Source organism: Centropristis striata, chromosome 12 (assembly GCF_030273125.1).
Source record: "Centropristis striata isolate RG_2023a ecotype Rhode Island chromosome 12, C.striata_1.0, whole genome shotgun sequence".
NCBI lineage: Eukaryota > Metazoa > Chordata > Actinopteri > Perciformes > Serranidae > Centropristis > Centropristis striata.
The window spans coordinates 30,604,890-30,632,359 of NC_081528.1; the positions used below are offsets into that span (position 1 = coordinate 30,604,890).

At 40.5% G+C, this 27,470-nt stretch overlaps 2 protein-coding genes across 3 annotated transcripts; both read left to right on the forward strand.

Moving 5' to 3' along the window:
* The first annotated feature begins 1,964 nt into the window (after positions 1 to 1,964).
* On the forward strand, positions 1,965 to 15,413 carry kdm2ab (lysine (K)-specific demethylase 2Ab). 2 transcript variants are annotated; one of them, XM_059345886.1, is made up of 23 exons: positions 1,965 to 2,176; positions 2,586 to 2,623; positions 4,552 to 4,690; positions 4,898 to 4,976; positions 5,147 to 5,193; positions 5,326 to 5,504; positions 5,789 to 5,895; positions 6,072 to 6,165; positions 6,373 to 6,526; positions 6,634 to 6,749; positions 8,205 to 8,331; positions 8,428 to 8,705; positions 8,855 to 8,932; positions 9,131 to 9,391; positions 9,909 to 10,037; positions 10,178 to 10,264; positions 10,429 to 10,653; positions 10,748 to 10,777; positions 11,061 to 12,091; positions 12,751 to 12,914; positions 13,108 to 13,254; positions 13,369 to 13,584; positions 13,840 to 15,413. In XM_059345886.1, exons 2-23 carry the CDS (start codon positions 2,591 to 2,593, stop codon positions 14,019 to 14,021), a joined length of 3,903 nt encoding a protein of 1,300 aa, XP_059201869.1. In that variant the 5' UTR covers positions 1,965 to 2,176; positions 2,586 to 2,590; the 3' UTR covers positions 14,022 to 15,413. The 2 variants fall into 2 exon arrangements, with proteins under 2 accessions (XP_059201869.1, XP_059201870.1); XM_059345887.1 differs by lacking the exon at positions 1,965 to 2,176 and adding an exon at positions 2,235 to 2,483.
* A 120-nt stretch (positions 15,414 to 15,533) lies between these two features.
* On the forward strand, positions 15,534 to 25,726 carry ankrd13d (ankyrin repeat domain 13 family, member D). Its single transcript, XM_059345888.1, has 16 exons — positions 15,534 to 16,456; positions 16,563 to 16,698; positions 16,797 to 16,921; positions 17,175 to 17,220; positions 18,001 to 18,144; positions 18,304 to 18,493; positions 18,673 to 18,739; positions 19,355 to 19,436; positions 19,748 to 19,809; positions 19,908 to 20,038; positions 20,144 to 20,301; positions 20,561 to 20,674; positions 21,285 to 21,457; positions 21,696 to 21,775; positions 22,462 to 22,701; positions 25,191 to 25,726. The coding sequence occupies exons 1-16, from the start codon at positions 16,373 to 16,375 to the stop codon at positions 25,252 to 25,254; spliced, it is 1,896 nt and encodes a 631-aa protein (XP_059201871.1). The 5' UTR covers positions 15,534 to 16,372; the 3' UTR covers positions 25,255 to 25,726.
* The last annotated feature ends 1,744 nt before the right edge of the window (positions 25,727 to 27,470 follow it).

Genomic DNA, 27,470 nt, shown 5'->3' on the forward strand with positions numbered 1-27,470 from the left:
ATTTTCTTTTTGGCTCCAAAAGTCCATTCATTCTTATGCACATAATTATGCTCTGGTCAAAAATATCCAACTAAGTAGTATTATCTGACTTATTTGTTGTCATAATTTGAATAAACTGTGTGTGATTTTGTTGTGTGTGATGCGTCTGTGCTGCTGAAATGCTTGTACTGATGGTCTTTTCTGTAACAGCGGCTGCCACTGCTCACTGGCTGTGTATCAACCCAGTTAAGCCTGTTATGTAATAAAAGATTTCTGTGCGTTGTACCAAGTGCTGCTGTGTGCTTCGCTTCTTGCGTCTGTGCATGACTCGGTATCTATGTGTGGACGCTGGTTTCACACAACGTATTCAACAACCAGAGCATCTTTTATGATCCGTGATAAAGCTGCAGAAGTGTATGGCGATGCTGCACGACATAACATCCGTGTATGAACGGCTTCCCTGACCTCATTTCATCCCCCATCTCGCTGTTCTTCCTAACCAGAGGCAGGCTCGGTACATCGACACCCCATGGGGGCGGGGTCTGCACCAGGGTGCGCTCGTTTTTTGGCTTCGCGCATGGAGGATTGTGAAGCAGATATAAAAGAAGATTCGATTTAGTATATTGGTTCCCAGGAGATACATTTAGCATCACAGCAACTCAAAAACAGATAATATAGGCTGGATTCAGGTAAGGAGAAAAAAATAAATATACAGGTAAATAAATCAAGCCAAAAAGCCAACAACTGAGACATGTTTGCATAAATTAAATGCACATGCAAAACCAAAGCTGCATTCCATATATATATATATATATATGTATATGTATATATATATATGTTTATGTATATATATATATATGTATGTATGTATGTATATATGTATATGTATATATATATATATATGTATGTATGTATATATGTATATGTATATATATATATATATATGTATATGTATATGTATATATATATATATATATATGTATGTATATATATATGTATATGTATGTATGTATATATATATATATATATATATGTATGTATATATATATGTGTATGTATATATATATATATGTGTGTATATATATATGTATATATATGTATGTATGTATATATATATATGTGTATGTGTATATATATATATGTATGTATGTATATATATGTATATATATATGTATATATATAAATATATATGTATATATATATATGTGTGTGTATATATTTATATGTATATATATGTATATGTGTATATATATTAGCATGCATATAAATTGAGAAGATAATTATTATGTATCATATATTATATGGAATATACTGGTATTGACGATTACCATCGACATGAGCGTGTCATAAACATGACATGGGATGTGTCATGAACATTAATGACACTTTGAAGTAACATTAATGCTCATGATACTTGTCATGTCATGTTTCTGACAGGCTTGTGTGACTCTTATGTAGACACCTTCAAAATAAAGTGTTACCATTTATTTCTTAAGTCACAAAGGCATGTTCAAAAAATTGCCTAAGTCATTTATTTCTCTGAAGTTACATCATTTACACACAGTGTTATTACTATGCCAATTGCCATCCTCTGTTGGATCTTTTTGAGTGAAATGATCAATAAATATATATAATAAATATGTTACACTTTTGGGGAAGTTTTTCTTGTTTCGTGCAAAACTTGAAAAAATAAGTTAGGCGATTATTTTAACAGGGTGACGAAATACTTCTGCACTGAATGGAGGACCTTGTAGTGAAGTAAATGCATAGTGAGAATGAGGGAATATTTCTTCTACTGCTGGAGTTAAAACTGAAAAGAAACCCATCCTCCAACTAAACCGTCCCAGCGGGCAGTCAAACTGAGCGCTCCTGTTTATTAACATATTCTAATGCAGTTTAAATAGCACATGTGCTGTCCAATGGGAACGTGTCTATGCTAATAGGTGAATTATAGGGGGCGGGTCAGGAGCTTTTCTTTTTTTTGGTTTGTGTGTATGTGTGTGTGTGTTTTCTGACCAGCTGAAAATGGCGGCTCGAAGCGTCGAATCGTTCTAACTTTATCGCACAATAATAAACATAACAATATACACAGCTGTTGTCACATAACATGGGGAGAAACTTTAGTGAGAGGCCTCAGACGCTCTAGCTGGGAAACATTACTTTCACCGTCACGGCTAAAAGGAGTTAAAGCGCAGAGGTAACGATAAAGAACATTATAGAGGCTAATGTCAGCTAGCTCGCTAGCCGACGACTTAAGAAAGGGATTGTCAACCGAGCTAGGATGTGTTAGCCGACAACGGCAGCTAAATAACGTCAGTAAATGGACCCATTGGTTCAGGATATACTTGTTAAAATGTAGCTGCTTCTGTCGGCACTTGTCTTGATACACTGACGCCAGTTCTGTGTTAATGTTTGTGTTGCTAACCTTTAGCTTGCTGGCTAAAGCAACACTGTTTGGCTAACGCTAGCAGCTCTATCCAGCTAGGCTCTGCTCAGAGTGAGAGGTGTCTGTTTCTGTCCCAAAGAATGTAGAGAAACACACTAAAAACGTTTCAACAACAAGTGACTATTTACTCTGTGTTATTTATACTTCGTTTCTCTTCCAGAGATTATGGAGGACCCTACACGGTACAGCAAACGCCTGGTGAGTAACTTCACCCCACTGTTAGCTTGTTTTATGTTTACTAAGCTTGGTGTTTGGTGTGTTTAGTTCAAGCTGTGTCTATAATGTTAGTCTTATTAATACAGTCAAAGCAGTCTAATGCATGGAAGTCATTGCATTTGGTTTGAATGGCCCACTTTCTTTTTATACACTCTGTGTCATGGCAGTGGTCCTGTATGTTTGTGAACCACCCTAATTACGGCAATAAACCCGTCTAAAGACTGGGTTCAAGAGTGGGTCAAGTTCACTGTCTAACCTGACAGCATATGTGCTGTGACCTTGCTTCACCTCCTTATAATTGCATCCCCAGATTGTAAAGTAATTTAACTCAATGCTTTCAAACTCCCCAGTGTTCACTCAAATAAATCATATTCATACTTGTGGTAGGGGAGATCAAAATATATATTTAGAAATATATGTCTAAGAAGGCTATTCTGCCATTGTTGATTTTTAGTTTGGGAAATCATGTGTAGGTATTTTTGTTGAACACACCAACGCATAGTAAAAGCACCTAATATATGTTGCTTAATTGGAATTCCTTGACCCCCCCTTGTCATTTTTATGAGTTTACATGAAAACTGCAGTATGGGTTGCTTTCATGGTGTTAAATTGGTTTCAGCTGCAAGTTAATAGGTACTGTGCAGTGCTCAGTTATGAAAGTGGGGAGTATCAGACTATAAATAATACCACATTTGTGGTATGGGGGTGGGGAGATCTGAGAGCGGGGGAGTTGTGCTTTATCCATCTGTCTAGCCAAGCAGTGCTGCATAGGGTGAATGGCAGGGGGGGAGCAGTGTGTGGAAGATTAACCCCTGCTATTGTAATGTTGCATTGTTTGGTTTCCACATGAACTGAATTGGTATCTGACTGAGTGAGTGAGTGATATGCTCGGATTGATTTATTGTGATTGGTGAAAGAATAAGTTTTATCACAAATTTTAGTTAATCTTTTCCCCACTGAGATATTGGGGACAGCTCCCTTGCGTGTCACCTCATATCTAAGCATTAGCCTTAAGAACATTTTAAGAATACATTAAGTAATGTTGTAGTGTAAGATAATTGATCATACTAGTTGTTGTTGTCAAGGTTTTCTTTCCAAGCATATCCCATAAGTCTTTTTTTCATGTTACTTTTTACAAATTGGTCATTCCATGCCAACTCACCCAGAAAAATAATGTTAACCAGTTCATGTCATGATTTTTTTTAAAATAACATAAACACATCTTAACATTTTTATATGTGTGCAATGATTGTTAACACGTTACCATAAAAAGCGTTTCAAGGAAATGAAAATAATCCTTATACAGTCAAAAGTGTGGATTTTAGCTCCAAATTTATATTTAGCAAGATCTGTGGCCCTTTTTTTAAATGCAGGACTGCACTTTATTAATATTACACAGAAGTCTGGTTGCAAATTTAGTGAAAACTATTGGAGATATTACATTTTAAAATGAAAGATTTGTTTGTCTGGGCAAAACAATATTTCTTTTTACTACTTTGATGTTACATTTTCAGCAACATGAATGCATGCTGCAAATTATCCTTTGGGTTTCTTGGATATTCAGAACAAATTTCAGCCTAATCAAATTATGAGGCTTAGAATACGCACTAAAAAGTGCAAAATTTAGCTCAGAGTAAAAGTATTTGGAGTAGGGGTATTGGATCTTGTAAGGTTGAGTTGATATGCTATGAACTATATTTGATCTTCAGTATCTTGCTGTCTGTCTGATAGGTTGCTATAACTCAGCTTTGTCTTGGAAGGCACTAAACTATCTTTAGTGCAGTAAGACATGCCAGATTTCTCACTGCTAGTTATTGCAGCCCTTTTATCTTGTCTTCTTTCTGTTGCCCACTACAAATCATATTTTTCGTCTGATGTAGAGGCTTACTTAAACTGTCTTTTGTCCTCAGCGTACAGGGACGCGGCGCCGCTACCAGGACGATGGAATATCAGATGATGAAATCGAAGGGAAAAGGACTTTCGACCTGGACAAGAAGTTGCAGAGCGTTAGATTTAACTCTGAATTGATCAAACACATGGAGGGTAAAGGTGAGAGCTGTCGACTAATCAAAGATATTTTTGGTACTATATGTAAACATATCAATGGTTATTAAGGCTTACTGTAAGTTATACATGCTGGGATGCCAGTTCATATTGGAAAATTTAAGCTTAGTTGTAATGACTTTGGGTTATTGTTTTTGTATAGTTTTTTTTGATAATTGTCTGACTGTGTCACTGTGTGTGCTTCCTTTCTAGATTTCACATTTGAGTACATCCAGAGGGAAGGGCTCAGGGACCCCATTATCTTTGAGACATCTGATGGCCTTGGGATACAGTCAGTTGCATTTTTTACTCTTTTTTTCTAAACACATACACTATTTTTTATATGGAGATATATTCTTGCTTAGTTTTAAAGCAAATGCCAATAAACCTAACTGACCTGTCTGTGACTAGAGATAGAAAAAAAATGCAAAAAAATTACAAGGAACTGTCTCTTTCTTACAGAATGCCAGACTCTGATTTCAGTGTGAGTGATGTAAAGTTGTTTGTTGGTAAGTTCCTTTGGTTGTGCGGTTTAAGAGTAAATGGCTTTATTTTTTGGACATCATGCTAGACTTGTACATATTTACCTTGTTTCAGTTTAGGGGTGTCAGTTGTTGATGTCCCTTTCAATTCTCTTGCAGGTAGTCGACGCATCGTAGATGTGATGGATGTGAACACCCAGAAGGGAATCGAGATGTCGATGGCTCAGTGGCGACGCTATTATGAGACGCCGCCATCAGAAAGGGAAAAACTCTACAACGTCATCAGCCTCGAGTTCAGCCACACAAGGCTGGCGAATCTGGTCAAACGGCCGGCTTCGGTGAGAATGAACACAATCTGACACTTGACACACAGTGACCGGGTAATTTTAGAACTCTTACTTGTGTAAACCCATAACTCACAAAAAAGCTGAATAAAACACACACAAAAATCACACTTTAGGCAGTTGAGGAAGATGAGCAAGGTAGCTTAAACATTTGTTGTTTCTTTTGATGGATATAGAGCTTTGTCTTGTTCCTGGATTAGTAAAATTTCTTCTGCGTGTTGAAAGTGATGTCAGTTATCAATATGCTTTTATACCATTATCCTCTCCTAATTGTCCAGGTGGACCTCATTGACTGGGTGGACAACATGTGGCCTCGTCATCTCAAAGAGAGACAGAGAGACTCCACTAATGCCATCATAGACATGCACTATCCCAAAGTACAAAAGTGAGTAAACCAGAGGCCTCAGAAATGTTGCTGTGTCATAGTTAAGACACAAAACTGATCTCATCTCCTAAGTCAATGATGCTCTTAATTAATTTGCCCTTTCAACTTCTTATCCTGTTTTTAAAAAAAATCTCAAATCCATATTTTGTTTTCCCTCTTTGCTCCGTGTCTTTCAGGTACTGTCTCATGAGCGTGCAGGGCTGCTTCACAGATTTCCACATTGACTTTGGAGGCACTTCAGTCTGGTACCACATCCTACGAGGAGGAAAGGTCAGTCAGAGTCCCATAGATTTGAAGGTTCAGCTGCCTGTACTGACCCGGTGGAAACATTCTAGTTGTAATGAGATTTCTTTCACTGATGCTGTTACAGCAAGAGTAAATGTGACTGTGGACTCACACATTAGGGGCGTGGATACGCCTTTTTGTATTTGTTGACCTCAGACAATCAACAGGACCTTTTATCTGCCACCTATGCAGGTGTTCTGGCTGATTCCACCCACACCACAGAACCTGGAGTTGTATGAGAACTGGGTTTTATCGGGTAAACAGGGAGACATCTTCTTGGGGGACAAGTGTCATGACTGTCAGAGGATAGAGCTCAAGCAAGGCAACACCTTCATAATCCCATCAGGTATGTAGCTGTAATAGAGTACCAACGCATAAAAAATGTATTTAAAAAAACCTCACACACCTGACTACTTCATATTTTAAGCTTCCTGTGTGTCTTGTATGTTGCAGGGTGGATCCATGCCGTGTACACGCCAGAGGACACTTTGGTGTTTGGGGGGAATTTCCTTCACAGCTTTAACATCCCCATGCAGCTCAACATCTACAGCATTGAGGATCGCACACGGGTGAGCAGCAGTGCACATTCACTGTGGACCTTTTACTGCTGTTGATATATAACTGTCCTCTTGACACACTGGTGATTGCTTCAGATTTTGTGATTATGCAAGGCATGATTCAGAGTCTTATTCTGTATTACTCATGATAGAAAGACAGAAATTATTTCATAACAGCAGCTAGGAAAGCTAGGGATGCACTGATTTTTATTTTTTATTTCTCTCAGAAACCAATTCCCACACTAACTCGTTGTCTGCAGATACTGAGTAACAATCTAATGCCAATACCAGTGATCTCTCAAAATATAGACATTTTTACACAGTTTCCACTGCCATCAAAATTGGAAAATTCTAAATTTTCTGAATAATGTTTCATGGCTCTCTCATGACAGATATAAATTGTATTTTCATTAGAGAGCAAATGGATATTTGGTAGTATCTAGGCTACATACCTAATGCTGCTGCATTGTTTTTCAGGCTTGCATCCAGAAATTAGTTTATAATCATCAAGAATACACTCATAGTACAATCAGGTCTGTTTGCCCACTTACTTATAAGTCAGTGACTTATATATGAACATCACTAACTATTTTGATGGGATAATGTTGCTGTATCTGTTAATTCATGTTTGGATTAAAGTGAAATATAAATAGGCTACCATTTTAAAATATGTTTTTAATGGTTATGGAAATGTTATTATGGGTCCTTGACAAGTTGTGAAAAAAATCTTAAAATTCTGTCCATGAATATGCGTGGGAACTATGAAGTAACTGACTGAATAATTTACTTGTTGGTGAAAACACTGAATTTTAGAATGAAACTCTCAAGAATCTGTATTTGATGTGGTGTCGTGTCATGGTTGATACCTAATCTACCAAACACGGTCTGTATCGCTGGTGATACTGATGAGGAGTATCAGATTGATGCACTTATACGTCAAGGCCGCACAATTAAACCTAAGTAGTTGTATAATGAAGTTTAAGTAATCACATTAACATGCTTGCCTGCCTCCCACTTCTTTGGTTTAATGAATTATGGTAGACTCATGCAGTCAGGCAAAATCTGAGCTCTTCAGCAAACATAACAGCCCTATTTGAGATAACACAGGATTTTCCTTATTTTTGGTGAAGTTGGTCATACTTGGCTTCAACTATTTTTTTTTTTTAAACACCTTTGCTGCTCAGCTATAGATGATCAGCTGAGTTTGGGGACGCAGGTAGGTGTATCCGGAAACCTCATTTCCCTCAACTCCTCCTAAGCAGAAGTGCAAACCACGACAAGGTTGTGACAGATGTTTCAGAGCTGCTGCAGAGTAGTTTGAATATGCAGGAAATGCTTGTTTTCGTATAAAACACTTAAGTCAAAGCAACATAGAATACATATTTCCATTCAGTGGCATTTGAAAAAAAAAAAGCAGAGATTATTGAGCTATATTTTTCTGACTCTGCTTCTGTCCCTCTCCTCTAGGTGCCAGCAAAGTTCCGCTACCCGTTCTACTATGAGATGTGCTGGTACGTCCTGGAGAGATACCTCTACTGTCAGACAAACGTCTCCCACCTCACTCCTGAATTCCAAAAATACTCCTTAGGCAGTGGTAAGCACAATGGACCCTTTTTTCTCCTCTTTTTTTTTTTTTTAAACAAACTTTTTTTGACTTGAACTTTAACTGTCATGTCTGCTCTGTTCTCAGGACTAACCCCAGCTGACCTTGAAACCAATGACCACACCAAGAATGGCACCTCCAATGGAGTTGACAGTGACACTGAAATTAAGGAGAACCAGATCAAGGAAGAAGATGTCAAAGAAGAAGAGGAGGCAGCTCTAGTTACCACTCCTAAGCACAAGCTGACTCCATTTGAGCTGGAGGGACTGTGGAACCTTGTTGGGAAGCTGGAGGAACTGCCGGATCAGAAAAAGTGTGTCCCTGGAGGCATCATGAACCCCACAGCTCTGCTCGAAGACATGAGGGTGGGTGTCCATGTCTATGTTCCTTGTGTGTTTAATCTCAAAATGAACTCGCACTAGCTACTACTGCTGTTATGGTGCTGTTCCATGGTAGTTGTCCAGATATATTTCGTTTTTTTTTACTCTCCCTTTTCTCTTCTTCACTCGACCAGACTCTTCTGAAGCTGCATGCCAATGATAACCCCGAGTTGTCCTACACTGGAGAGCCCATTGTCAAATGGCCTGAAAGGGTGAGCGGGGAAAACATTTTTATGCACTTCCAGCCAGCTTGGTGAACAAAACAATACTTCAATTTACCGAGAAGATGATATATCTTTGGGAATAGATATGGTTTACTTAGAATGAGTAGTATTTCGTTTTAATGTTCTTTTCTTACTGTTCTTTTGATTTTAAAAGACACTGATTGCTTCTTGGTGTCCCCTATACAGCCGTCATGGTACCAGCCCCCCACTCCTCCTCCCCCCGTCATTTACCGTCCTCGCTTGGGCCCCACCCTCCACAAGCCTCTGGGTCGGAGGCCGACCAAACGCTCTTCCATCTCTGCTCTGAGGCGCAGACGGGTGAGATGCAAACGCTGTGCAGCTTGCTGCAGGAAAGAGTGCGGAAGCTGCCACTACTGCCACGACATGAGGAAGTTTGGTGGGCCTGGTCGCATGAAGAAGGGCTGTATCATGAGACAGTGTCTAGCAGTGAGTAGTGTTTTGTTTAATATCTTTGTATGTGTGGAACCAAATCATGCTGCCCATCTGTACACATCATCACCTGGAATTCAGAATAGAGTTAAATTACTAATGTCAAACGTAATGTTATTTTGTATGCTTTTACAACTCCAGTGGACCTTTTTCAATCTATTATTTAAATCTATAGTGCATAGTCTAAAGTGCATGTTGCAAGTGCATTCAGGGCAATTCTATTTAAATGGCAGATTCATCAGATAGGAGAAGCGAGTAGATCCTCTGCGTCCAACATCCCCTAATTCTATCTCAATAACTCAACTGCATATGAGCTTTGCTTTGCCCTCTTCTTGGGTGAACACAGAGGTTCAAAACTATGGCATACTAATTGGCTATACCATCCAGTGGCTTCTGGTGATATAGGACATGTTAGTTTTCCATACTTGTAATTTATATTCTGTGTCAGCATCAGATCACAAATTTCCATAATATGTAACCCTAGTGTAAATAACATTTTCTTCCTTCTTTCCAGCCTGCCTTACCAAACACAGCGAGATGTGCCATATGTGGAGAAGGGGAATCAGAGGAATCAAATCCAAGCACTCATTCACTCATGGAGTGCTCTGTCTGCTCGCAGATTGTCCATCGTCAATGCATTAAGGTGATCTGCTTCGTCAGAGTGAAGGCTATAAAACTGAATACATTACACATTAGTGCATGTTTGTTTTGCTGCCTACAAAGCTGCATGAGTAGGTCAGATTTGGTAGTTGTTGTTTTAATGTTTAGTGTTTGTTGTTTCAGGAACCCGGTGAGGGGAAGATCAATAAGGATTTGCCCAGCTGCTGGGAATGTCCCAAATGTTACCAAGGCAAAGACTCAGCATCGGAGGTACCAAACACATAACCTCTCACTCTCATTGTCCTCCCTTTCTCTCTTTTTGTGTTTTCTGTGTCAGCAGTTGCTATATAGTTGATGTTCACACTCAAATTAAAAAAATTACATCCTTTCCTCTTTAACCCCACCAACCATCTCTTCCCATTCTTCCCAATCAGTCTTCCAGCGATGAGGAAAGTGGAGAGTCGGAGGGCTCAACGTCTTTGCCACCGTCCAAACTCGCCTACCGGGAAGGAATTGGTGTAGGTGGAGGGATGAGAAAAGGGAGACAGCGCAGATCCCCATCCCGACCCACAGCACCACCACCTTCTCAGAAACTGCTACTGCAACATCAACAAAACCGCAAAAGAGCAAACGCACTGGAGCTCAGACTTAAGAAGAGGGTAACTATTGACTTTAAATAATAGATGGAAACTTGTAGGTTTTTTTCCATTTGTCATTTATCTCATTCCCCAACCCCTGCTCTGTTTATTACAGATAAAACTAGAGCGCAGCAAACTCTTAACGGTAAGAACTGCAATTTTTTTCTTTTAACTTGCATTTTGCATTTGAATGCTACAATGCAAATGTATTATTATTCCAGGAAGTAGTTTCAGCCAAACCAATTTGTTCTTACAATGTTATTGAACAACTTTGTAGCTGAGATGTGGCAGTCACTTGTGAAACTTTTTTTATGATTACTGAAAATACTTTTCAGGTGCTTTATTTAGAGATATTGTCAAAAATACACAATACTCAGAACAGAGTCTTTTTCTCATTTGCCATCTTTTTGCGGGTTCCTTCCTGACAGAAACAAGCATCACTTGATCGTTCTCCCAGGCTGCTGAGCTCCAGGGTGCTGTCCCGACTGCGCTCCACAACCAGCAGACTATCTCAGGGCAGAGGCCGTGGCTCCAACTGGGCAAGTGGCTCCTCTTATCACAGTTCTCCAGGAGGAACTGGGTCTTTTCAGCAACAGCAGTCTTCCATTGGTCTGGTACTTGAGCCCAAGGGAGAGCCACGCAGAGGGAGGGGGAGAGGGGTGAGGCTGCGGGGAGGAGGAGCAGGAAGAGGAATCAGAGGTGGTAGAAGCCATGAAGATTTGGAGGAGAGTGAGGACAGCAGCAGCAGCAGCACCAACAGCAGCAGCAGCGATGAGGAAGAGGAGAGGGCGCAGAACAGTGGGAGGGGATTGGATAAAGAGAACCAGCCGCAGTCGAGACGAGGAGGACAGGCAGCCAAAGAGAGAGAAGAGGACGCGAGTGAGGCGGCCAACCAAAATGGTGCAGAGGAGAATGAGGAGGAGGAGACGGAGCAGGACAGTGAAACAAGGGGCAAAGATGGCTCATATCTTACAGTGACACTCCAAAAGCCAACCAGAGCCAAGCGGGACCCGTCGACCATTGTCCCGAAATTAGAAGCTATCGCCCCTCAAACTGCCACTTCAGCAATACACAGCCAGACCAGAGCCCTCGTCAGACCCCCCATTAGAAATCGCGGCCCTGGTCCCGATCAGCACTCCATTAGGCACACAGCTCCACACACTCGCAGTGGACACACAGACACTCACACCTCTCACCCAGAGAGGATGGAGGACTCTAAAAAGTCAAGGCTCAGCAGGCCGACTAAAATAAGCAATGGCGCCTCCTCTTCTTCAACCTCTGAGCTTCCCCATCTTCGCGTACCTCTCTCTGCACTGCAAGAAGGAGGCAGCGAGGCGGACAGGGAGAATGGTAGCAGCGGGCCCGGCTGTGAGAGGGAGGTGTGGGTATCTGTCTTCCGTTACTTGAGTCGAGCAGATCTCTGCGTCTGCATGGCTGTCTGCAAGAACTGGTACAAATGGTAAGACCTCTTAGCAGATTTTTTTTTTTTAAATTAGGAATGAGTTTTAATAGCTGTTTTCTGAAATATGTGTTGGTAATGCTCTCAAAACCTTTATCTCCTCAAAGAACAATAGAAATGTTTAGGACACATGATCATTTCAGTTTCAGGTTCAGGTTGTTATATAGATCTTATCGAGCTGTACTGTTGGACATTATCTCAAATGTTTATACCCATAAAAATCCATAATTCTATCCAAGGCTATGCCTTGTTTCATTTGGTCACCTGGCATATAACCTGTCTTATCCAGCTGCTTCAACTACTGAGGAAACACAATATGATATGTCTGAGAGTAAATTGAAATACTTAATGCCACATAAAGATACTCAGTAACTGTAATATGGAGCAGTTTTTGATATACTGCTGCCATTTTGCAAGACAGTACACAATGTGCTATTTCAATATCAATCCAGCTCACTGCGATGTCCTAGTGTTATTTGAGTTTCATAAAATTCTATCAAACTCCATCCCTCATTTTTTTTATGTCTCCTATTGCGAATTCAATAGTGAGATGATGTTTATCCATGTAAAGTAGTGTGTAATTGTCAGTAGGTCATATTGCTTTATAAATAGATAACTATGGATGGATGTGTTCTTCATCAGTGTTTGTTTGTTCGTAGGTGTTTAGACAAGCGGCTTTGGGCACGGATAGACCTGAGTATCAAACGCACTGTTACTCCTCAGGCCCTAACAGGGATCATAAAGAGACAGCCGGTCACGCTTGATCTTTCATGGACCAACATCTCTAAAAAACAGCTCAACTGGCTTGTTGGCCGCCTGCCTGGTACGAACACACTCTTTTTTTTTTTACACAACTTTTATTGAATTGTGATCTGGTCAATCCCGTATACTGTATGTAAATAAATATGACACTATGAAACAAAAAACATCTAATTAAATAAATATTATAATAATAAACATTCATATTCATATAATTATTTTATAATGTCATCATAAATCTTCCGTTGATTTTGCAGGGCTGAAGGATCTGATGGTGGCAGGTTGTTCCTGGTCATCTATTTCAGCTCTCTGCTCCTCTGCCTGCCCTCTTCTCCGTTCTCTGGACCTGCGGTACGCAGACGGGGTCAAAGACTCTCAGATCAGGGATCTAGTCACCCCTCCAGGTGAGGAAAGAGTAGCCTCAGGAACTCCTGCATGTTATGTTTTCTTCTCTTGTTTTTACTTCTGTTTTGCTAAACTCTGCTTTATCTTCATCCTGAATAATTCCTCGGTCCCAGGTTGTGACAATCGTAGTCAGTTGCGGACCATGCAGTGTTTGCGACTAGCAGGCCTGGACATCAGCGACTCCACTCTGCGCTTGGTGATTCGCCACATGCCCCATTTAACAAAACTGGATCTCTCCCACTGCAACAGTCTCACCGACCACTCCATCAACCTGCTGACTGCAGTGGGCTCGTCCACCCGAAACACACTCACAGACATCAACCTGGGAGGTGAGAGATTGATGGAGTTAGCTATTATGGAAGACACAAATTCATTTTTTGAGTTTCAATTTTCTGATGATTTTCTGCTGCGTGCAGGTTGATGCAACCCTATTATGTAGTCGTTTTCCTTTGTTTCCAATCCATGCAGTATATGAATTTATCACAACCTGCCCTCCATCTTTTGTTTTACTGGCATAATGACAAACAACCCATTGGTTTTATTTCACCAGTATTGATGAGTCTGTGCACTTATTTCTTTCCCAGGTTGCAGTAAACTGACAGACACGTGTCTCAAGTATCTCCGCCGCCTCTCTTGCATCTCACTGCTTGACCTACGAGGCTGTAAAGGTGTCTCCCGCAAGGCCTGTGAGGCCTTTATTTCCGAGCTGTCGGTTAACACGCTCTACTGCCTATCGGATGAAAAACTGATCCAGAGGATATCCTAAGCGCCTGCCTCCTCTGACTGCAGAGGGGATTTGAGGTGCAGAGGCAACAGAGTGGATCCTGATGTGAATCTGTGTGACACAAAGGACACGAACAGGCAGGAAAATTCACATGCACCTGTATAACGTTAAAGGAGTGGTGGGGTCTAAACTAGCAGTGCTTACTGGTGTTGGTGAAAGGGTTGTTGCAGCTGGAACAAAGTTTCATTTCAAAATTATATACATTTCTTTTCCGTGTACCCCAAAAGGAGACTCAGCTTTCTTTTCGTCAGTTGTTATTTTGTGGTGTGAGTAAAGCAGGAGTGGGAGAGCATGCTAAATTAGTTATCTGTGTTAGGCTGCACATCCAACAAAAAGCTCAACTCTTCCCATCTCAAGCTCCTGCCTTGAGAAGACTTTTGAGCGTCATCTTTGGGGTATGACTGCATCGCTATGTTTGGCTGATCTCCGTAAAGTCTTATTTATCATGTGATTTATCGTTAAAGATCATTTTGATATCGGCTACATCTGGGTGCTCTAAATAGATAGGTTATTTTTTTGTCAGATCCAAGAGAGGAAATGTTTAGAAGTTTGATGACGCCTGCTTTATGCACAACAGCTATACGTTGAGATTTTTTATTTTTTTTACGACTTGAGGTGACAGGGCTTTTCCATCATGACTTGTAAAGTGAGTGACTGTAATGGCCTGCGTTTACCAGTTGTATATTCAGCTTAATAAGGCATTTGGGTGCAACAGTGGTATACATGGACATTGAGTGGATGTGGTTGTATAAAAGGGTAAAAAGACAGTGTGAGAAGGCAATCGACATGGCAGAAACACCTCACCCCGGTGAAGGGCAGGTTGCATTAAGTGTTTGGGGTAAGCCAAGGGTTTGGTGTCAGATAAATGGTGCATTTTCAAACGACCGTTAGACTTCAGGTGCTATTATTTCCAAACTTCTCTTGCTTTGTTTTTGTACAGAGAACATTTAGAACAGAAATGTTGATATTCTAAATGAAACTGCTCCCCACCCCTCTTTGATACACTTCTTTCTTTTCATGGATGGAAAAAAAATGTGAGTATCTACTTTTCACTGAATCTCATGACCTTGTCCAATTCAATGTAGAGATGTATGATTTTGTCTCGGGGGCTGGGGTTGCTCATTTCTTTGTTCCCTTAAAAAGTGTAGTGGCTCTGTATAAAAAAAAAAAAAAGGTCTCCTTCTAGACTGCTCTCCTGGCCATATCCCTTCAAATTTAATATAAGTATATAAATATATACTTTTGTGTAAATGTTTTTTCCTCTTTTCGATTATCAAAACGGGAGTCCTGTAGCATTGTAATTATTTTCAGAAGTCTTTTTCACTTTATGTTATTTGTGTTATTTTTCAACAAAAATAAAAAATGACAAACAAAGGGGTCGTGTTGTCACTGAAAGTGGACGAGGTGAATGTTCATTGATTGCTCGATTTTCTTTTTAGTGCAGTGGTTTATTCGCACTGTAGGATCAGATCAGATATCAGCTCCTCTCCGGCTCCACCCAGCCTCTCCATAACCTGGAAATAAAGTGACGCGTAAATAAAATAAATAACGCTGCTGCCGCTGTAAATAGACTCCGACGTAGCAAACCTGCGTTTCGCACAGGAGCAGCACTGACAGATGTGGTCTTTGATAATGACCGTCAGCCGGCCAGGGCTGAGTGCTATCGGCTGTAGCTGTCACCTCCATTCCATCGGACGCCCTCAGCTCCAGTGACCTGGATGTGAAAGTGGAATAAAGGCCGTATCTCGCTTTATTTGACACACCGCAACAACCCTGCGATACAAACGGGGATGGTTCCAGTAACAGCGGGGTAGCGAGCTCACTTCATCAGCCGGTGATTTTATGTTTTTCTCCTCGGAACATAACACATCGTGAAAGAAAATGTGCGGACTCGGGAGGAGCATTTTCGTCCGGCTAAATTAGTTGTCTTGGTTGGGAATAATGGAGAACAGGTGCCAAAAGGAGCAGGAAACAATGTTGTTATTAGCCAGTTAGCTAACGTTAGCTGAGCTAGCTGTTAGTTAACGTTAACTACATCAAATTAGTGGGCTGAGTTAGCCGAGCTAACTCAGCCCACTAATTCAAATAGGCACGCACATTATACTTCTTTATTTGCTGCCTAACGTTAGCCACTGACTATTTTCTTAGTGACCGTTTTTTTCAGTGAAACACTTTGAGCGTTTTCCCATTTTCTGCCGTTAACTAAGGTGTCTTAGCTAGCCAGCTAACCAGTTCACTACAGTCTACTCTGGTGTCACTGCAATCTGTTGGCTGCACAAGTCATATTGCAAACATAGCTTTACTACTGTTTAATTTCCAAGCGAACGACAACCATGGCTCAAGAAGCGTTTCCTCTGCATTTTCTGGTGTGGAACAATCAATACCTGGAGCTTGATCGAGAGCTGCAGAAGAAAGAGGTGAATAAAAGGTTTATTTTGCAGCTGACAGTGAATCTGTTTTACAGATGCGTTTGTTAAGTCGCACTGCATTGCGCTGATGCTGCTTGTGTGTTTGGTTCCGCAGCAGGATGTGGAGCGCCTGGATCCGAGAGGGCGCACCCCGATGGAGCTGTCTGTGTGTCTGGGCCACCTGGAGTCCACCAGGGTGCTGCTCAGGCACTCTGCAGACCCCACACACAACAACGCACAGGGCTGGACCAGTGAGTGCTCTGCTGTGGTTGCCAGCTTCATGTCCTGATTGCCTGCTGATGGAATAAAGAAGCGTTTACTGGCATTTAATGTGGATGTTATGTTTCAGTCTTGCAGGAGGCGGTGAGCACCGGGGACCCTGAGCTTGTTCAGCTGGTACTTCAGTACAGAGACTATAAACGTGCCACTGAGAGACTGGCGGGCATCCCAGAGCTGCTCAGCAAACTAAGACAGGTAACAGTGCTTTATAGTCTGCTACTTTAAACTGAACCTGTTGCACAGAGCAGCACGACCACCAAGCCTCAAAGCTTTGTGAAATACTTCTAGTAAGGGTTTCTTTACTTTAGGCAGCTGTGTCAGATCTTTTCATTATGGTCATTGACGTGTTTCCAACATGCTCACAAGCTGAATCAGGATGCTCAGGTGTAAGATGGCATGGAGCTTTTGTTTGTCTTAGTACAAAAAAAGTTTCATTGGTCTCTTCCAGGCACGGGATTTCTATGTGGAGATGAAGTGGGAGTTCACCAGTTGGGGTGAGTGTGCTTCATTGGTGTGTTTGCACAGAGGTTAGTTTCAGCACCACCATTGCTGGACAGCTCCTCTGGCAACAGCTGTCAGTCATTCAGCCAGTTTGAAATTGGCCTTAACATAAGAGAGGGCAGATTAATTTAAAACTACATTCGACAACAAAATACTGGTATACGTCTTAAAGCATTACCTGTGATGTGATTAACAGGACTACTCATACTGTTATGTGGTTGCTTGTGTTTGGATTACTTTGCCGTTTTTTTATTATGATATTATATGACTTCTTATTATCACTCATTATTCACAAGAACGTTTGTACAGTAATTTAAAATAATTTCAAGGTAATTTCCCTGTCATTTTAAAAAAGATAAAGCAACATAGACATAGTTGACATGAAATCATTTGAATTTCACATATAAAATAATTCCAGTACTACACTGCATTATTAAATAATATTGTTTTCTTCCTCTTCCTATTTTTAATTACTAGTTAAATTAACTACTTTGTGTATCTAATATTAATCAGAAAACAGAAATTTAAACAGTAACATATTCTCTAAATTCTGGTAATTTGTTGTTTGATCTTTTTTTTTTTATTAAGTATATGATCAGGAATTAATCTACAATTTGAAAAAAAATAAAAATAATCATTAGTATGTAACAAGCTATATTTATAAAATTACCAGAAATTAATGCATTTTTTCTTTTGACTGTTCTACTTCTCGTAGTACTGTTTGTCTCTTGTTTCTGAACGCTGTTTCTAAACTTCTTCAATCTTCCTCTCAGTGCCCTTGGTGTCGAAGGTGTGTCCCAGCGATGTCTACCGGGTGTGGAAGAGTGGCTCGTGCCTCCGTGTGGACACTACCCTTCTGGGCTTCGAACACATGACCTGGCTGAAAGGACGACGCAGCTATATCTTCAAGGGCGGGGGTGTGTGTGCTAACTGAACAGCATTGCATACATGCAAACTGAACAGCTGAGATTAATGGATGGATAATTTTGTCACGAAAACTCGACTTGGACCCACCCTGGGGGACGCAGGACGACTCTGCTTGGGGCTTAAATGTGTCTTTCGTGTCCTCCTCTCAGATGAAGGTGCCGTGGTGATGGAGGTGGACCATGAGAAGCAGGTGGTGTACACAGAGCCACTTGTGTTGTCTCCCCGAGATGCGCCTTCCCTCCTGGCAGCCATGCAGCCGTCACAGGAGAACACAGCCCAGAGACTTACATCACCCATCGTCTCCACACACCTCAACACACGCAACATTGCCTTCGAACGGTAATAAGTGCAATTTCAATCATTTAATCTAGATCACGTTTGATTTGTTTGAGCTGTGCAGATATCTGCCATGTCATCACTCAATATGTGTCCACGTACATCTATCCCATCCCCTCAGCTACACAAATACTGATAACCTCTAAGCCATGAGCACCTACTCAATTTCTTTGTTTGTTTAGGAACAAGTCTGGAATCTGGGGCTGGCGCTCTGAGAAGAGTGAGGTGGTCAGTGGGTACGAAGCCAAGGTAAGGGGCCGCTGATCCAACCTAATCTGAATTGAGGCTGAAAAACTTATTTCAGAATATTTGCAAGTTAGTTTAGTACAATATTGTCACTACTAATTAATCTGCATTTTCTGAAAGATCAACAGGAGGTTACACAAGCAAGTAGCAAGAAATTGTATTTATTCATACCAAGACTTTTCTAAAAATAACACTTTCTTTATTCGATTTTCAAGAAAGAAACAATACATACCAATATTAATATACCAAAATACTCTAAAACAACTAAAATGATACATTTAAATTAATAGAAATAAATCTTGATTTTCTTTAAAAAAATGTATACATACAAGCAGTTCCTTAAGCCATGTAACAATACTTCTCTACGTCTGTAATAATTTGTATTTAATGTTCACGCAAGGAAAAATGTAAATGCAAAAAGAGTAGATCAGGTTTTTCCAACAGAAACGGAACAGAAACTTTTCTTTGATTCACCATTACCCTTTTTTAGGTTGAAAGCAATCTTTACAAGAGCGATGCAGACAAGAAACTTGCATGAAAAGTTACAGACAAAACAGTTTAGGCCAGGAGAGACGCTCAGTGCTCACACTCTTGTGATTTGTTTAATGTCATGTCCAGGTTTACAGTGCCACCAATGTAGAGCTGGTGACTCGGTCAAGGACAGAGCATCTTTCAGACCAGGATAAGTCGAGGAGCAAAGGTGCCTACACAAACAAACACACACACACACACACACACCCCCACCCCCACACACTAAATCATTGTTGTGCACTTGGGGATGACGAGGAAGCAGTATTGTGTCAAAATTAGCATTTTTGGGCCAGAAAATAAGTTTAGAGAAATCAGACTGGGCCACACAATCAATCACTGCGTAGTTCTATTTCTTCCTGTCCATGCATTATAATGTTATTTTTGCTCCAGGTGTATGCCTTGCCTTCCTTGCACAGCAAAAAACAAAAGTGAATTTGCAGAGCAGATTGATGATGATCTCCCTGCATTATTCCCACTCAGGCTCAAAGACTCCTCTGCAGTCCTTCCTGGGGATTGCTGAACAACATACAGCTCACAATGGGGTAAGAGTCTCCACAGTGCCTGTACATCACATCTACACACACGCACCACCTGCAGCTCTCTTTGATGAAAATTGTCCCTTATTACCCTCTCTCTGCAGAGTAATGTGTCCCAGTGCGCTAGTCCTCACAACCCCACAGCCATCACATCTGAGGAGTACTTCAACCCGGAGTTCAACCTGAACGGCCGAGACATCGGACGTCCCGTCGAGCTCACCAGCAAAGTCCAGAGGTGAACCATGCAGCCGTGGAAACAATCAATCTTCATCATCAAATGCATTAGTACTTAAAGCTTTCTTTGCTCAAAACTGTCCGTCTGTCTCTGCGTCCCCTCCAGGTTTAAAGCGACACTGTGGCTAAGTGAGAGTCACCCTCTATCCCTGGCCGAGCAGGTGACGCCCATCATCGACCTCATGGCCATCTCCAACGCCCACTTTGCCAAGCTACGTGACTTCATCACCCTGCGCCTGCCGCCAGGCTTCCCTGTCAAGATAGGTAGGGTTGACAGGTCTCTTGAGTTTATAAAAACATGGGTTCAAGCCTACTATTTGATTCTCTTTCTGTAATACACCTGCAGCTTGTTATCATGTTGTGTTTAAAAAAAAAAGAACTAAAAGCATTATGTGGCTGCTTTTTGTGTGTGCTATCCAATGACTCAGTGATCATGAGTCTTACTGTGTGTCTCATTTCACTGGCGCTACAGTAATAATATCAGCCATTAAAATCTTCTAAACATCCACTGTCTGTCCTGCAGAGATTCCCCTGTTTCACGTGCTGAATGCCCGGGTGACGTTCAGTAACCTGTGCGGCTGCGACGAGCCGGTCAGCTCTGTGACGGTTCACACACCAGAGAGCTCCGAAGAAGCTGGTAAATACTCTCTGGATATGAACTCAGTGAATAATGTTTTATGCTTTGTTGAGTAATGTATTTAAAAATGTTTCCAACAACATTTGAAATCAGAGAAATCTGTATTTTTATTCAAGGTTATGGTTAATTTAATTTGGTCACCTAAAGTTGCTCTAATTTTGGGGAAATATAGTATTATACATCAGAGAGCAATTATAAATCATACAATACCAGAGAATTATACTCAGTAACAGCAATACAGCATTTTCTGCCACATACCATCATTTTCTTCATTTATTGCATGTATTTTGCAACACAGTGTTCAGTACAGATCTAATTTATTTATAGGATCGTTCAGTATTGATCGAGCTTACTCCGATGTGTGTTTAAGTATTATCTGATATATTTCAGCAAGATAGAATTCAAATATGAGCTTGTTCTTTAACTCACATTTTTACAGTAGAACAGGAGTAATCTTGCAAAATATCAATCATAATTCAGAATATTGTTATTATATGGTTTGTCATTTCATTGTTGTTTCCATATCAGAGCACAGGCTTCAGAGTAATCTTCTGAAATGAAATACCTTTTACTTGCACATGCACTAATGTTGTAACCCATCTGCATCCAGGTCAGGCACCCCCACCCTTCCACTGCGAGGTGGACCCCTCAGTGTTTGAGCCTCCCGCAGACTACACCACCCTTGGTCCAGGCCGCAGCGAGCCAATGAGGGACGAGGACGATAACCTGCTGCAGTTTGCCATCCAGCAGAGCCTGCTGGACGCTGGCACAGAGAGTGACCAGGTCAGTCAGAGAACTCAGTGTTAAGCTACAGCCACGCCCATGTGGTTTCATTTTAAACAATCTCCGTTCACACAAGCATTTTAGAACCATTTCAGCAAAAATGTCAGTCCATATTAACACAATAATGCATATAATGTGTGTGTTTTGCCTTACGTCTATGAGTTACATATCATATACGTATGAATTCTTCCCTTTTTCCATCTCAAGCCAGTTTTTAATTGTTGTTAATTAACTTTAGGTGACCATCTGGGAGGCTCTGACCAATAGCCGCCCGGTGCTCCAGTCTCCACTGTATGAGGAAGACTCTCAGCTGGAGAGGTGAGCTGAGCTTCTGACTTTAACTCTCTTATTTCCTTTACTGACAGTTTTCATACTGCTCAGACTGGAGAGGCGACTCTAAGTGAACTCTTAACAGACTATATCAGTTATTTCTTTAGGCATTTAGCAATATAGCATCCATAAATTTCAAGCACAGAAACCATTTCGTTCTCTTTCAAATTCCTGATACCCATGATATCTTTTGATAGATATTAATTCTTTTTTACTAGATTTTGGACTTAATGAACCCTTTTTTTTTTTTTTTTTTTTTTTAAACAAAAATGTGGATAAAAATCAATTCTTAAATGTAGCAGAGCTTGAGGCTGTCGTCCAGGCAGCTTACATATCAGCTCAACACACCAGCCAGATTGTTTCTTGAAGCTGACCTAGAGAAAAAGAAAGGTCTTTCAGAGTTCGTTCTAAATAGAGACATTTGTCACTGGAGCCATCATGAGGTTGCATGTCTGATGTCTATTCATAATTCCTTCTTACTCAAGGAAACCTCTGACTTGTGAAGTAATTTAATTAAACGTCTCTTAATAGAGTTCAGTGATTAGCTTTTTCCTTCCTCTCTCTCTGGGGAACAGCAGCTCCCAGTCATCTTGTAATGAAACCCAGCAGTGAAACTCCCCTATTAAGATATCTTTCTGTGTTTAATAACACTTCGTGTCTTAATTTCTTCTCAGGGCGATCCAGGAGTCTCTGTCCATCTCGCTGGCCAGCAGAGAGAGAGAAGACACAGCCGACCCCAGCCAGCCGCCTTCTGTGTCCCCGTCGGACCCCACCCCCACCGCCAACTCCCCGCTCTCCTACAGCACAGTGACCGACCCGCAGTTATCTGGGCACTTCGGTGTGGCGTCAAGCTTCGACGAGCAGCTGCGTATCGCCATGGAGATGTCGTGCCGGGAGCAGGAGGAGCTGGACAGGTGAGGCAGGAGGAATACAAAGAGATGGTTGTGAGCGATGGATCCCGGACAGTCTTTGACAGTCCATCACAGGGCTAATATATATTGTTATGATTATTATAAATTCTCCCGCTATTCCTCTTTATATATTCAACAGAGTGTCCTCATAGGGAGTGCTTCTCTTCCATTCAAAACTTTTTGGCCCAGCAGGGTGACACACTGTGACTGTTGTGGGTTATCATGTGGTTCGTAAAGAGACGGTACAATAATAACAAACATGGTTCAGACAAGGTTTGTTGTGTGATGAGCTCTTGAATTGGTGATGTTTTGCAGTTGTCCGATGTCAGACACAACTGTCAACTCGTTGCACTCCGTTTCAGTCATCAGTGTGACATTGCCGTGAAGATTTGATTTTCCCTAACCAATTACTGGAAACCAATACGGCTGGGACACTATGCTTTAAATACATACTATCACGATACTTTGGTGGCGATTTGATATGTATTGTGACTTTTAAGTATTGTGATTTTTGTTTGCTTTTACAACACTAGACCATGAGAAAACATTGAATCATACACTTCTAGAGACTGAGACTTAATTAATTAGCATTATACATAAACTGCGTAAAAAGAATCAATTTTACTTTTTGTAAGTAAACTCAAACTGTTCAACATACTAGTTACAGTGTTTCCCATACATTGATTTATTTGAGGGGGTCGCTCTAATATTGACACTGAGTTTCAGGCGTCACATTGATTCCCTCAGCCCCTCGTTGCCCTGCTCTCGACCCCCTCTCTGTGTTAATTAGACTACAAATGGGACAAGAATATGCAAGCCAGTGCCCCCTCCAGCCCCTCTGCCTCTCTTCCTGCCACTTAGACCACTTTGCTAAGAAGGCAGAAGCTCCAGAGATAGTCACTGTAGCAACCTGAATTCAGCCAGTAAGCTGGTGTCCAGTGTCAGCGATCAAGGATCAGACCTCGCTGCTCAGGTTTGTGCTGGCTAAATTCGATTTGCTGTAGTCCCCAAAGGGCTGTGTATTTGGACCGTCAGCCATTCTCGTCTTTCTTGCTTCAGCTTTGTTTTGCTTGAAACAGATATGAGGCCATGTTACTCATATACAACACCAGTGGAAACTTCCTTCCAGCTAAATGCTAAAAACGGACATAATTTCAGTTATGTCCAGTATTTGACCGAGCTCCTTCAAATCAACGCTCCTGCCAGAACACTGAGATCCTCCAATCAGCTGCTACTGGCCACCCCTAAAACTAGACTCAAAACTAAAGGTGACCGTGCCTTTGTGACAGCAGCGCCGAGGCTCTGGAATAACCTGCCCTGGCACATCTGATCTGCAGGATCTTTTTAGGTTTTTAAGTCCTCCCTAAAAACACGCCTTTTCTCCCTGGCTTTTAATGAAGTTTAAGTGGACATCTGTCAAAAAAATAAATAAATACAACAATTTTTATTTATTTTATTATATTTTAATTTCATTCTATTTTTTTGCATTGTGTTTATGTATTTTAGTTTTTACCTTATTTCCTGCAACTGCGATATTTTAAATGTGCTTTATAAATGAAGGTTGATTTCAGTTATATCACCTTTGGGCTGCTTTGGTTTTTGTTCTCATTATGTTTGGTGCTAAAAATGCCTGTAAAAGTATTTACAAGTAGACATGGATTAATCTGCAAACAAAAACCTCTAATACTTTAAATGTAGTGAGGAAGTGGAGCTAAGAGGATCATTTCCTAGTCTATCATACGATCTAACAGCTATAAAAGAATCGTTAGAAAATTAGAATAAACATCATCTGCAGTTTTTTGTTTGAAATTAGTCCTAAGATTCGCGAAGAGTGGATTGTGGCCGCTGATTGCACCATTAATTGCACATCACTTGCAACTGCTATCTGCCCGGTCATAAGGTTCGATTCACAAAAGATGTAGTCTTTATTATATCACAGTGCAAACATGGCCATAAAGTTTTGGAAGCTGAGCACAATTTGCCTCCTTTTTACACATGGTTGCAATTATCCAAGTATAAATACGCTACAGGTTAACGTGTTGGTTGTGAGGAGTGAAGAGCTCAGTCCACTTTCACATAGTGAGCGCAAATGTACTTGTTTATTAACCTTATTCATTTCTGTATGTTCAAAATTTATTTTCAAAAATTACACTTAGGGGAGCTGAGAGGAGCCTCCTGTCACTGAATCCCGAAAGTTTGAGAGAATTGGACATTTTTTTGCAATTAGGTTTATTTGCATAGAATGGGGAGGATTTTACACCAAATTTATGCACATTGCCTAATTTCAGTACGTGCAAATAGAACCAGAGCACCAGTTAAGGGGTGCTTTTAGAATTACTTGGTTTGTTTTTGCCTTATTTCCACATGTTTAGCGGCCACAAAAACCTTTTGTGAATTCGCCCCTCAGTTATTCTGGGGGAAAGAGTAATAATAATAATAATTTTAAAGTCACTGTTCTGAGTGATGAGCTTTATATCTTCTTTCTGTCACAGGAAGCAGAAAGAGGAAGAGGATGAGCTGGAGAGGATCCTGCAGCTGTCACTCACCGAGAAGTAATGTCACAACAACAACTACAGTGGAAGCGCGTCTTCATTGGGGAACAATCTTCTTAATTTATTCTGTTTTTATTTTTTAAATCCTTGAAATGTTAAGTTATTACAGATTACAGATTTTATTTGTCTTTCTCACACGGAGGCTGCTACAACAGAGTGTAAAGGACCAGAATATAAGAGGTGTGAGGGATTAATTAGACGGTACTCTAAAACACACTACAGTGATGGAGGAGACAAAAGGGAGTCTTTGTTCTTCTTTTTTTTTTATTGAATATTTTTCACAGTCTTGCTGTCTTTATTGAGTGATGAATGATCCTTGAACTTTAAACCTATAACATGTTCCATGATAATGATGAAAAATAAGAAAACACAATCTTAATGGAATAACTTATAAAAAAAATATGATTATAACATTTAAAACATTTATGTTGGCTTACTCCTGTGTGTGAAAAATAAAGAATAATGATCATCCTGGATCATGGTGTTGTGTTTTTATTCAGTGCTCTTGAACACAGGACAAAAATATTCTCTTCACATATGTGTAGTTTTGTATCTTACAGTTTGATCATTCTTTCAATTGGATCTGTACGGTTATTAGGGCCCGTGCAGGCAACAACCTGCGAGGTCCATATTGTATATCTTCTTCCCAAATGATTGCATTTTTCACTGCTTGAACATACCCCAAAACTCATGAAACTTTAAATATAAGTCACACCTGGCGAAAATTTTTATAATCTATTGTCATCCTGAATTTCCACCACTAGGTGGCGCTATAGTAAAGGAAAGTGCGTTTTGGCTAATAACTCCCACATACTTTATCGCACATTCAAAAACCTTATATCCACCGTTCACTGAGTTGCACAAACTATCCCTTTAATCCTCATACAGTGTCTGAAGGAGGACTTTTAACTGATATGTATAAGTTAGAAGAGGCAGGTAGCAATGGTGGAAAGTAACTGTACATTTACTCAAGTACTGGACTTAAAGTACAATTTTGAGGTACTTTTATGTACATTTTATGTAACTTTATACTTCTACTCCACAACATTTTGAGACATATATTGTACTTTTTATTCCTCTACATTTAGCTGACAGCTTTGGTTACTTTTCAGGTCAAGATTTAAAATGAAAAACATGATACATTTTAAAAAAAATTAATTTTAATTTTTTTTATTTTTCTGCGTTTCTGCGCATGCGTGGCCCCGCTGTGCTTCTGCGCATGCGCGGTCTTTGTCGCTTCTGCGCATGCGTGGCTATTTCCGCTACTGCGCATGCGCGGCTTTTCTGTGCTTCTGCACATGCGTGGCCTTCCCCGCTTCTGCGCATGCGCGGTTTTGCTGCACTTCTGCGCATGCGCGGCTTTTTCGCTTCTGCGCATGCGTGGCTATTTCCGCTACTGCGCATGCGTGGCTTTTCTGTGCTTCTGCACATGCGTGTCCTTCCCCGCTTCTGCGCATGCGCGAAAAAGACTGCGCATGCGCAGGAGCGCAAAAGACCGCACATGCGCAGAAGCGAAAAAAAGCCGCGCATGCGTAGAAGCGGGGGGGAAAAAGATGCGCATGCGCAGAAGCGCAGAAAAAATAAATAAAATACAAAAATAATTTAAAAAATACAATTAAATCAAATAAAATAAAAAAATAAAATAAAGAAAAAAAAAAAAGGAAAGAAGTAAAAAAGACAGTGGTGGAAGAAGTATTCAGATCCTTTACTTCAGTAAAAGTACTATACCACACTGTGAAATGACTCCACTCCGCTCATTTTAACTACCTAATAAACTTTTAAGTGGTTTAATTTATAAAAATGGGTAATCATTTTAAATGTGTCATGTTTTTTCATTTTAAATCTTGACCTGAAAAGTAACTAAAGCTGTCAGCTAAATGTAGAAGAAAAAAAAGTACAGTTTATGTCTCAAAATGTAGTGGAGTAGAAGTATAAAGTTACATAAAATGTACATAAAAGTACCTCAAAATTTTACTTTAAGTCCAGTACTTGAGTAAATGTACATAGTTACTTTCCACCATTGCTACCTGCCTCTTCTAACTTATACATATCAGTTAAGAGTCCTCCTTCAGACACTGTATGAGGATTAAAGGGATAGTTTGTGCATTATTATACAAAACTTGGTACAATTATTGTCAATGCCCTCCTGAGGATAACCCTTTAAGGTTTTATTGATCGGCCCCTAAGTGGCACTGTGGTGGCAGTCTAATTTCAGATTTG

Bases quoted from the DNA above. Each gene is read 5' to 3' on its own strand.
- ankrd13d (XM_059345888.1), top strand. From the start codon at position 16,373: ATGGCTCAAGAAGCGTTTCCTCTGCATTTTCTGGTGTGGAACAATCAA. The intron at 17,221-18,000 runs GTGAGTGTGCTT...TCTTCCTCTCAG, and splicing joins GTGGGAGTTCACCAGTTGGG to TGCCCTTGGTGTCGAAGGTG. The intron at 20,039-20,143 runs GTGAACCATGCA...CGTCCCCTCCAG, and splicing joins CTCACCAGCAAAGTCCAGAG to GTTTAAAGCGACACTGTGGC.
- kdm2ab (XM_059345886.1), top strand. From the start codon at position 2,591: ATGGAGGACCCTACACGGTACAGCAAACGCCTG. The intron at 10,265-10,428 runs GTACCAAACACA...CTTCCCAATCAG, and splicing joins GCAAAGACTCAGCATCGGAG to TCTTCCAGCGATGAGGAAAG. The intron at 13,255-13,368 runs GTGAGGAAAGAG...CCTCGGTCCCAG, and splicing joins GGATCTAGTCACCCCTCCAG to GTTGTGACAATCGTAGTCAG.